The sequence below is a fragment of the Opisthorchis viverrini genome (genome assembly GCF_000715545.1).
Source record: "Opisthorchis viverrini unplaced genomic scaffold opera_v5_15, whole genome shotgun sequence".
NCBI classification, from domain to species: Eukaryota; Metazoa; Platyhelminthes; class Trematoda; order Opisthorchiida; family Opisthorchiidae; genus Opisthorchis; species Opisthorchis viverrini.
The window spans coordinates 2971665-2983972 of NW_008751671.1; the positions used below are offsets into that span (position 1 = coordinate 2971665).

Sequence of the window (12308 nt, forward strand, 5' to 3'; positions counted from 1 at the left end):
CTTCACTGTAGGGCTTTTAATACAATTATATATATATATATATATAACTAAACGAACTTTATGGTTGTACGGCAGTGAAGCATCATTGCCAACATTGATGTTGCTGTCATCGTTGTTGATGATGATGATGATGGTTGCTGCATTCGTAGAATTCAAACCGACATGACTCGTTTAATCAATCGTCCTCCTGTCCTATGCACAATCATTCTGATGAGTCCACACCAAGAGGGACAGGGGGAAGCCCTGGACTCGAGTTTCACTTGTATTAAAGCTCATCAGTAGTGCATATTCTTGACCGTTCCGGGGTCTGAACTCCCACATCTGAAATGCGAGGCGAACGTGTTACCACTACTTCACCAGCGCACGCTGGAACCATCTTAACTTTTGCGTCCTGGCGGGTGAACGTATTCGCGCTTGAGTGATATGAGTGGGAAGCCTGACGCCTCGAACAACGACCCAGCTGTGTCGATCGATTGGACCGCCTGTAAGAACTTCCCTGTCAGGTACCGTCACAGACGCTTGAAACCAACTGAACGCACCTGCTTTTTTTAATTTCTTGGTTGTTGGTCGTTGCGGGATTTATAGGGATTTATACATGAAACCGGACCATAAGCTTCTCATCATCGCTTTTTCCTACACTGTTGGTGGCACGCTGGCTGAGCATATATTGTTTGACTATCATGTACCCTAAAGTCAGAAGGGGTGTGCGTAGCAAATCCCTGCGGAAGCTGTCAGGTGTGAATAAATGTAGACATTCAAGTCTGTTAACAAAATATGCTCTAGCTCTAAAACGTGTGCCACAAGAGTTGAATTTCACCTGTATGCGCAAGAGTGCCTGAGGTGTTATCAAAAATCCCTACAAAAAGTGCTCTCCGAAGGTAGTATTCATCCTCATCATCCTAACCCATGAAGTGCACTCCGAAGCTATCAGAACCTGAGGTGAAAGGTGAGATCCCTGACGATCTTCAATACCTTTGAGTAGAAGGAAGAGGTGAATGCTTTTTTGAGAAGGTCAACGAGCGCTAGTTCTTCCTTTGGTGTGGACGTCGGACTGAAAATTATTAATCATGCCGCATGACACATCTTTGAGCGATTCCCCCAGTTATCAGAGAAGGCAGTGGTAACAGTGAAGTAATTCATAAATTTTGCATTATCCCTGATGACGGCGTAAAGCCACCGCACAAATCCGCTCATCAGTTTGTGGTGTGGGATATCACTGTATGGTTGTCGAACACGGTCGTCCCAGGTGACTCTGAACCATCGTTCAAATGGGTCGACATCGACGAATTAATAACACAAGCTCATCACACAGACATATGGTGAGATAGTAGGTCCCTCGTTGCAGAGTTTTTCAGGGCTACGAACTGTGGTGATTCAGTCATAAACGAACAGAGGAATAAGAACGGCCTCTCAGAAAGTACAGAATTATTTTGCACAAATTCTGTTTTTTTTTTTTGGGTTTATACTGTATTTCAGAATGCGGATTCTCTTTAATTTCACTATACTCGGCTGGAGCTCACGTACGGCGTGAATAAGAAACGTTACCCCTGACATCTTTCAAATGAGGTTCTACCCAACTTACCTAACTGGGCCTTGAAGGTCCTAACGTTTTAATAATAGTCAGTAGTGTGAGAAGATCCTGTAATTTTCAGTTGGGATTTCCTGTCAGTGAGGCCACTTTATACTGAGAAATCGAGAGGAACTGTACAAATGTTTCACCCTGCAAAGGTTGAAGATATAGCACTGACTACTGAATAGTAATCAGACTGAACAAATAGTATCAACAGTTGGTGTGAGGAACCTTCACGCCTGAGTTATCTTGTACTTTTCTTGTGGGTTTGCTATTTTAGCTCCTTCTCAAACAACACTAGTAGAGATCTCAAGTAACATGCTCAGCTATCTTGAACTCATTTCAGCCAGAAAAAAACAAATCTCTGTCACATTATCCAATAACATAACATTCCGTTCACTCCTCAGGCACAGTATAATATCCTACTAACGATAGATACTGCCTCAACTTCTACCAGTTAGTCACACAGTTCTCACAGAAACGTTGAGCTTGTCACTCCTATTAACTGCGAAGCAATCAAAACGCATTAATAAAGACCAAGTGTGACTTCATTACTTGCGGTTCGGTCTCGGTAACTTCGACCTGGGTACCCACTCAGTATTTCTCAGTATGTTCATTTTAATTCAGTGGATTTGATATCGATCATCTATTCGACATGGCCGAAACTGCAGTAAATCATCCCTACATGGTAATTACTAGCCATCTGCTAACTATTCACACTGTTCTTCTCATATGAATTAAACTGCGGTGTGATCCTCACCCAGAAGATCAACTATAAATGCTTTCTTATCGGAGTCAAAGAGGATATAATTCGACATAGTTCTATTGGTATTATTGCTATCACCTAGCCCGTTTTCACTGTTTCCTTCATATACCTGGAAAAGATTAGCTAAAAAGACATTACCACTCGGTTTTCCGCGTTTGGAGGCGAGATGACTCATGGAAACGAGATGGCTCAGGTGTTAGAGCTAGAATTTATTAACCGAAAGGTCCTTGGTTCGAATCCGACCTCTACTTCTCGACTTCCCTTGTCTAGTCTTGAGCAACCTGACAGCCCTTCGGCTTCCTTCGGATGGCATAGCATCTGGACACCGAAAGGGTGTTACGACTGAGCGATTTTTTCCCGCGCATTTGGTAAGTAATCACCTGGCTATCTCCACAAAAACTGATTGGCCAGAAATTCATCAGATCCGGAAAACCTACCTATCCCTCTTCTTGAGTAATTAGATTTGCCGTCTAATAAAAATGTCACATTCTATTTCCAAGGCAGTAGTAATGAACAAATTAACAATGTTTCTTTGAGGACCCCTCTTCGACCGACCATGGCAGAAATTTCAGGTGAAAATTCAGAAATGGGCAGAAAGTTATATTTAGCGACTTCCTTAACACAAACGACAGTCCGACGACATTTAATTCGTAATAAATTATGAAAACAGGCTGAACACTTGCTATTAGTTCTCAGGATACTCTACTAAAGCATTACTTTTAGTTGTTGAGTTTGGGTGGGAAACGAATTTTCTTTGTGGACATTTGTTTTGAATTCTAACAGTGCTATGTCTCGCTCCGTGCACGAAGGCCCACCTGGTCAGATATGCCCAAAATTAAGATCCTCTACTTTGCGTGGCACAAACATGTCTTAGTTCAGACTCTATCCAGCAGATCAAGAGCGATTTGCGCTATGGATAAACGTATTAAGGAGAATGACTTATTCATAAGGTTATTGAGGTCAAACTTATATACCTGAAATCTCATTGGGAACCATCTCAGAATGGAAGGTAGAGCAAGTGCACATCACATTCCTCAAAAAACGTATCTATCTAAAGGTTTCCTATACCGATAAGCTTGCCTCTAGTCAATTCAAACACACGTTAAACGGAGTCCTAGGCCAAACTTACATGACAGTATGATCGAGTGCTGTGGCTAATGCGTCAGTGCCACTGATCTGGACGTCACTGTTGGTAGTATCAACCAGTCACTAGATACTTTAATTGACCTGAAGTTGCAGTGATTAACACATTGACACAACTGACCGAAAGCTGGGGAATATCAGCGGAGCAACACTCAAGTCTTCGAGCTTCACACACTTATTCGAGGCAAGAAATACCAGTGGAGTTTTCTCATCATTCAAGGTCATAGCACGAAGCAGTCGTACATACGGACCGCAGTTACTCAAAGCATCATTGGTTAGTCTATTGAAGCCTAAAATCAGTGTTCACAAAGACATGTACGTTAGCCTAAGACTACCCTGGCTTTGTTGACTGGGCACTTTACGTTTAGGTTCCGTATAAGTGATGTCTCTAGCCCTGTAGTCCCCTTAATTTCACTGTATTTCGGTAAACGAAATGCGTTCATCCAGGAATAGCTATTCGCTGAACTGTGCTGATATTTTATATTACCTTTTTTGCGAAATGTATCCAAAACAAACCCCAATTGTACACTGATGCAAAAGAGATGTACTGGCAATGTGCGTTGACTTAAAAACCGGCGATTTCTTCACCGGTGCCTTATTAGCATTGCAGGCGTAGTCTGACTGCACTCTGCCTGTGTTAGTGTTTGAATAAGCCAGTACTTACCAAGGAGAGATAGAACAGCAAATAAGACTAAGCACTAATTCGGTTGGGGCTTGCAGCACACACACCGACACATTGTCCAGCAGGTTAACGGTTCCTTCCACTCGTAACTCTTGCTGTTGAATCTGGACGTAGCAAGGCGAAATGAGAAGTCACAGTCAAACAAAGTTCTGCGAAATGTTGGCTTTTCCCCGCTGTGGTCCGCGCAGTTCCCTCTACACTGAGTTTCACAAGATGCAGGCAATAGCAACAACCCATCTGTCTCCTCGGATGGCGTGCTGTCACATCCAGGATGGATCGTCAGAGAGGCGTTCTTCTATTGTTTTTCGCTGAACTTGTGTAACCTAAGGTTCGCAAAGGATGACTGTTCCATCTCACGGATGGTATTATCTCCCAGTATCGTTGTACCGGAAGTAAGCTTTCACCAATTACTCACAATGCTTACAGAGATGGAACACTTCCAGACCGTTGAATGTCAGTCTTTTTGAGACAGAATCAAGGCATAGGCCTTGCTGCACTTGTTGTCTTGGAAAATATTAACATTCGAACGAACTATGCCTTACCTAATAGAAGTAAACAAAATTACTTTGATATAATACTCATTTATCTGTATAGCAATAGTGATGGCGATAATGACAATAATAATAATAAACAAATAATAATGGGCATTGTACAAGCATCCATATGCGTCCTGCCCGCATCCATCCTGCCACTGGTACGACTTCCACCACCATCCACCGTGAAATGCAATCTGGGTGGTCTACATCTGATCTAGCCACATGTCAAACCTTGCAGAAACACGACGGGAGGATGGGACAATGTAGGCAGGTAACCATTGACTTTCCCCCCGAAACATCAGTCATATATTCATGCATCCACCTAGCAAGTCGTTCATTCATTTATTCATCCATCCATCTACCCATCTACCCAGCTGTCTGACACGGTCGTCATGCACGCCCAACTATTTCTGATCCCCCATCCTCTATTTCTGACGGAGACAGGTAGGCAGTATGCACACCCAGTACAAATTTACAGAGGATCTGTGAAACTAACACCAAATGTGTATGGGTTTCTGGTCTTCTAATCAGTGACCAAAACTGTGTAACTTTATTTTCCCGTCTTTCAATGTACCTATGTGCAAGCAGATCAGGACACGCTTACCACACGAGTTACGGCACACGCACCAACATAGGGAGAGAAAGACGTTTACAAAAACCACCCACATAACCTATTGCACGTATGAAGACCTGCAATAGCGTAGTTAGTTAGTTAGTTAGTTACTGGTTACTCGGTGGTCTTCTGGGTTTCCCATTTTTGCTTGAGGCGACCGATACCACACACGTAATCCGTCCCCTCCCCCTCCCGAATAGCCGGCCGATAGATCAAGGTGGTGGTGGTTTCTGGGTGGATAGGTGGGCAACGGGATAAAATTACTGATAAAACGCCTTGACTGGGATGACGTTGATTGAACCAGATGTTGCCCCGCCAGCGGATTTGTGAGGGTTCACGTTTTTTTCTATATTAGTATTTCTTTTACCAATATACTTTGAAGTTACCGCGTCCATCCGTCGCTATCCTACCCAGTCAAGTGAGCAAAATTTGGCGTGTCTAAAAACTCGTATGAGTATGTATTGAGCAGCAATGAAAGTGAAAAACGGGTGAACAACGAGATAATGTGAAGGTTGTCTCGAAATCTCAAATATTTTTGTTCACATATGCTCTAATTAGTGAATCCTATAATAGTTCACCGTTCAAAATAGCATTCAAGTTTATGGAGTTCTTTACGCCTGGTTGTTGAGAGCGCGATACCCAGAAGCAATGGCCTCTGTAGATGACATACACTCCTCTGATAATAAAACTCGGGCAACAAAACTTCCTTCGAAAATGTATCCAACGAACAAGTACCATTGAGTCTTCCAGCACTGTGAATGTGCTTCGTACCCACATTCTCTTCCTACCCAAACACGATGGTTCCGGTTGGTCTAACTCAAAGAGGGAAGGTGCCACACTCGAGTTTCGTACTTGTGGGTGCTAGTGGTGCATATTCCTGGCCGTGCTGGGAGTTGCACTCCGAACATCTGAATTACGAGATGAGCGTGTTGTCCTTACTCCAATGGTGCAGGCTGGACGAGCCTGAATACCTACGCCTGAACAGGCAGACATTTTCGAATCTGTGTTAAACAACCGAATCACTCAGGCGATCGTGGAACGCACTTATCAGAATAATTACTCCGGAACACGACGGGTACTGTCAAAAGAAGGCGATGTGAAAGCAAACTCTGCAAACCCTGCAGTTATCTGGATGTGTGCATTTTCATGTGCGGACACTTCTATCATTAGAGAATCAAATATCATTCTGACGCCGCCATTTGTGATTGAATCCGCAGCGTGACAGCGTGGTGACGTACACATACTTCTTCCATGACCATAGACACTGACCTAAAAACAGGCGATGGATAGCGGCCGTTTAAAACTGAGGGCTTGCTGATTTAGAGCATCATGATAGGCATATACTCCAAACGGGTCCAGAAAAATAACCTCCATTCCAGTCACTTGCTGCATGGATGTTATTCCCCCAAAATGCCTCCTCGTATCCGTGGAAGGATGCGAAGAAGTATAAAAACACTTGTCTGTTTGAAGGCATTCTCGTCTGATAGTAACACTTACTTGTGTAATGTCCCCATAATCAACATAGTTTCCGCTATAAATGTAAAGTAGACAAGGCTAGCATGACCGTACTGTGCAGCGCAAGACTTGATTTTTGGTGAATGAGAGGAAAAGGCAGTAGCTGTTGTCCCTGTCAAAGGAAATCCTGTAATCTGTGAGTATTTCTCGCCAGCGTTATAGGAAATATCACGTTTTAACGAGACCGAAACACAGTAATCTACTCCTTTTGAGGTTAATTCGTCGCGTTGCCAAAGGAAAACCTAACACTTTCAAGCGAAACTGAAGCTATACTTGGTGATTATACAGACCGTAGTCTACCATGCACAGCTCTAGCAGAAGAGTGACGTTGATGTGATCTGGCTAAACCCGACGCACGTATTTTCAGTCTCACAACAATAAGAGGTAATCTGAGGAGTATCCAATCACATGCGAATTGTACTCAGATTACCACTATTATGGTTGGTGCTAAGTGGGTGAACAATAGATTGATCCCAAGAGAGTTCGTTGTAACTCAACAAATGACGTACACAGAGAAGAGTTTTGTTGAATTGTGGGTTTCAGTGGGATGATAAATGTTCTGAGGGTAAGAACCAGAAGCCAAATAGCATCTCTGGAAGACAATATGGGAAATTGTCGGGCTATAAAAGCGATGGAACATTTAAAAGGAGTAATTTGGAGCCTTACTTTCAACAGAAAAGTGGTTTGCAGAATGAAGGGTAGGTACTGGAAATTTGTTGGCCTGGTAGCCTAAGGAGGCGGGAAAGCGGTGATTGCACAGCGTGCGCACTCACGTCTCTGAGATCCTTTTCCAGTTGTTCTATAGAGCCTGGCTATGATAGTGCTGATCTTTGGTGCGCTCGGGCAAAGAAAGTTGATCTGACCAAAGAGGTGCTCATTTGCTCTGAATTATGTCCTCGCAACATACCACTCCTATATGGGCTGGGGCACCCGGATTTCCTTCAGGTGGCATGGTAACTAGGCACCGAAATGGTGCTAAAGCCGGACGATTATTTGTTACTTTTTTACGTATGGGTCTGAGATTTTGAGGCGCAAGGGGCATATCTGGCGAATGAAAGCAAGCAAACGTGCTTCTGAATTTGTAACAGCTTTGCAGCAGTGCCTTCACACTTTATCGCAATACTGTTCAAAAGTCTAAACACTCAGATGTGATGAAAGCAAATCACTTCTTCTGAACGATGGATGATGAATGCAGCTACCCGGATTTATTCCGTTACTTATTTTCAGATTAAGCAGTATATCGCATTCGTAACCAATGGATGGTCAATTACATCTGCCGTTCCCCATGCTGAGATGCTCCTTGATAGGACAAAGACAATGGCTCTTCGAGATTTGAGGTGCGGGTTTAGGTTTCCATGAGTACCCCATTAGAAAAATTCTTTTAGCGGCTGTCAGCCTACTTCACACTTACGTTAGTAACCGTCTAAGGATGAATGCTAAAATTGGACAGAAAATTTAGAAGATTCGATGCATAGGGCAATCTAATCGTGGTGCCATAACTTATTTTTTATTATTATGAGCTGTATATGCGCCCAAAATGTGCTGTAGCCCAACATGGAACACAGTATATGTGCTCCCCTGTACTTACCATCATCGTCATCACTGATACCATAAAATCGGTGTGTGACATTGGTGCTTCGCTGCTATACAGGCTTAGTTTTATGAAATATCCAGGTTACATTTTTTCATCTAGTCAACCAATTCATGAGACATCTTTAGAAATCAGCACTTTTCTGTTACAGTCAGTCATAGCCTTTGCATTTTAAAGCCAGGCGTAGACAGCTAATACCAGTAATGTCCGTTGACCAGATGAATACCTTAGCTTTTTGGTGAACCAAACACTGATTGCTACTGTTCAGTGGTCACAAGCTGAGAGGATCAGTTTGACTGTCATACTGCTAACGAGAGTCAGCTGAAGCCCGGCTGAATATTTCGTTTTTGCTACCAGTAAAACGAGTCAGCAAAACCAGGACCAAACCAGGTTTGTTTAGCAAAATACTCGAGATATTTCACTGTACTTGCTTGGATTAATACATTATTCAAACAGTTTCTGAAAACTTGTAGACATGCCACGCGTTTTTCTTGGGGATCACCAAATAGGGGTTGTCCCGGAATTCCCAGCTGTTGTAAATGAATACCAGTGGTACATAATTCGCAATACTCGCGTATTTGCAAATTAATTTGGCGGTGATTGAATCCCAGTTAAATATCTCGTTCATGATATCACTCAAATGAATGTGGTGCACCAAGGCTTACTTCTGTTTAATTTAGTATGACATTCGAAATAGTACAGTATCTTTTCTCAATATAACACTTCACGTAAAGCTGATAAAGACAGTTTGACAGCCCCTGTTGGTAGTGGGCTGTACATACTGGTTCGATGCAGAACACTGTGAACCAGAAAATAAGTGAATAAAACAGCGGTGAATTCTAAACTCTTGTCAACAGACAAAATATGTTCTTCGAAGTGACACTAAAGGCGTGTGTCGATGGTTCTCGACTTTTGGGATGCGACGTTTCTAGGGGGGAAATCATCCAAGAACAAACGAAGTTGGGAGGAAGATAACTGCAAAAGCAGAGAACATATTGCTGAAGGTCATATCCAACCATAAAACGGGCAAGTCGAATTCGGAAAGCACTTTAAATCTCACTGTGGGTCAGGCGGCTTCTACGAATTTGTTGTTCTGTCCCTGATGGTGGAAGAAGCCCCACAGGTGAAGATTGCAGCAAACAGAGGATCAAAAGAAGCATGGTCTAGACGGTCTAATGTGTTGACGGTATGACATAAAGGAGTAAAACTTTCGGTGGTTGACATTACTAGGCGGCTCTAAGGTGAGCAATGAGTAGACAGTTTTCATAAGGGAACAATTTCGTTTCGCATAGCTCGATGGAAAATGGCGATTAGAGTTATGCCTTAAGACACTGAATAACTAGATTTTTCCAGTTAATGTTGGTAATCCCAATGAAAACTCACTCCTCTGGTATGACAACGCGTTTTACTGCTTATTGCACATATATGAAATGTGTAGCGGTAAAATAAACAAAGCATCCTGCTCCTCGGTTAACCTAGTCCAAAGGTCATCATTGGAAGCTATCGAGACCGTCTTCGTGGACAGATAAGTTTATAAAAACAGTTCCTTTTTAGTACGACTAAAGAGTGTGATTCGGCAACCATCTGAATTCGTGTAGATTAGTCCCAGATCTCAAGATCCTATGTTTAAAAGACAGAGTACTATGTGAAAATAACCGATGGTCGCAGGTGTACTGACCGCTGCGTATGACATAAAAAACAGCGCCAATTTGTAAGCTGAAGTGCAATTTAAAAATTCACATGTAAAGGACTTTACGTGGTATTCGTATAAGACAGTATATTTTCTTGTAGAATACTTCAAAGCGGAGTTTCACGAAGCTGAAATGCCATGCATAGGTCATCCATCGACTGAAATTCAATATTGTTATTATTATTAAACTCAACAAAGTATTGAAATATCTGTACTGCAGTGAACGGTGCCCGAAGTATTGGCACAAACATTGTAGAATTAATATTTGTGAAAAGCGTTCCTTTGGGATGTACCAAACAAATATTTAATTTGTTTGGTGGGAACTCGTTCAGTTTCTTTAAAAAAGAAAATCCAGCTGTGTGTTCTCAATTTACATGAGCAAAAGTTAAATGCATGTGTCAGTCGCACCCTAAGCGTTGAGGGAGCAATTCACCGGCATTGAATCAAGCATTTTGTGTAAGGGTTATAATTCATTAAAAAATATTCCAAACTTAACTGTGCAAAACTATCCATTGGTTACTAGGAAGAAGTAGCATTTCCAACAAATGGTATGATATGTTCTGGTGCATCCGTGCAGCGAAAACTTGCTCGCTATTTGTCACCTAGACACTGAATAAGCTATGCTGTAGGCAGGTCAGTTTAAATACTGATTATCTGAGAATACGACTGACCAATAAATCATTCGATTGGGAAAAATTCCACCTTTTGGGCAAGCCATCTTAACCTGTTCTTGTTCGAGATATGACCACAACAGATTCCCCCCCAAACGCCGATGCACATCCCGTCAACTTGTGTGTAGGAGTTTGACGTCAAAAGGTGTGGGTCCAATTAGGCATGCTCGGGTGTACAGGAAGACAGTGCATATACGGCCAACGCTACTCCAGAAAACGGGAGCATTTTATCAGTGTTTTAGGGTGGTGGTATAGCGCAGTGTGGAATCTTCTCGAAGTAGTTGTATTGTTGCTGGTCAGGCTGATGCAGGCTTGTCAACCATTACGCTATTTTGTAAGCATGCCGCTAGCTGTGGGAGCGCGCTTTCGGAATGGTTTCGACTGACAGAATTATCACACGGTAAACAGACCATTCATCATTCAGTGAAGATGCTTTTCCGTCTAGTCCATCGCAATGATGGTGGAGTTGGTATCGGAAGAAAAAGTCAAGTCAAATCGTTGGTAGAAGTTGTAATCGGATAATGCAGACCGCGAGGTATGGGGGTCGAGTAGCAAAAAGATGCAGTTCTACGTCCTGTTCGCGTGATTGTTCTGACATTATCAATGCGTTGTTGACGTGCTGTAGGAATTCCCAAACGCGTTCGTTCGTCCCGCGCTGTGTTAAACTGCATGTACGGCTGTCCAAGCCAAAACATACAGTCTGTAATTGTGTGTCTGAGTGGACAAGTCGGTTAATATGACAAGCATACAAATGCCTGATGTCACGTCTTGTCAAAGGCGTTTTCATACAAAAGCACAAAGTTGATGCATTTTCGGTCAACCGACTAGCCCCGCTTTCAACTCCACCCCAGCTTCCTCGCAGCATTCAGCGTACATTCTTTACGTCGAACACCAGCGAGAAAATTCACGCACTCGAACCAACGTATCATTACGACACACAGGTCGCTGCTAATGGAAGCTTCGAAAATTGGGATATCCCTCACGAACAGCCGACAGCGGTAGGGCTAGCTTTCAACGCATGTCGCGGCAGTTTATAGGTCTGCATGTGAAAATACCGAATGCGAATTTAGATGAAAATGGCAGAATGGGTTACCCTAATACATTCAGAGACAAACTGAGCAAAACAAAAAAGGTTCATTCGATATTGTGAAAATTATGCAGAAGTGTTGTAATGTGATTATTGCCTTTTGACAACCGTGCATCTCGGAGAACTACATTAAAAAGCTTTAATTTTGTTTAAAATGGTTAACTAACATCTACCGGTTTGTGGTGAAACGAAATACACTGGGAGGGGGTGAAAGTTGACTTTGTCTCCTATAAGTTCTTCGCAAAAGCGTTTTAATGCGTGTGGTTTTGGAATGAAAATGGCAAGCTTGTAGTGAAACGCAGATAGCACAATTCCCAAGTTATTAACAAACGGATCTAATGAAGTTCACGTCCCTTAGAACGATTCACCTGATATAATTACTCTTTTAGTTGAACTTGTGTTAACCCACTTATCGAGATTGACCGGAAAATCCAGCTTCAGGAA

General features: G+C 42.6%; 2 protein-coding genes across 2 annotated transcripts in view; one reads left to right on the plus strand and one right to left on the minus strand.

Annotated features, from left to right (window-relative positions):
* T265_01436 (hypothetical protein) overlaps positions 1 to 12308 on the minus strand; it is a gene marked incomplete at both ends in the record, with an annotated part of 28306 nt that overhangs the window by 7584 nt on the left and 8414 nt on the right. The window contains 2 exons of the mRNA XM_009165462.1: positions 4209 to 4265; positions 6808 to 6841. Of these exons, the coding sequence (XP_009163726.1) occupies positions 4209 to 4265; positions 6808 to 6841 (91 nt within the window). The remainder of the gene's footprint in view (positions 1 to 4208; positions 4266 to 6807; positions 6842 to 12308) is intronic.
* The window catches only part of T265_01435 (hypothetical protein), a gene marked incomplete at both ends in the record, with an annotated part of 31493 nt that overhangs the window by 6714 nt on the left and 12471 nt on the right, over positions 1 to 12308 (plus strand). The window contains 2 exons of the mRNA XM_009165461.1: positions 2607 to 2704; positions 8053 to 8162. Of these exons, the coding sequence (XP_009163725.1) occupies positions 2607 to 2704; positions 8053 to 8162 (208 nt within the window). The remainder of the gene's footprint in view (positions 1 to 2606; positions 2705 to 8052; positions 8163 to 12308) is intronic.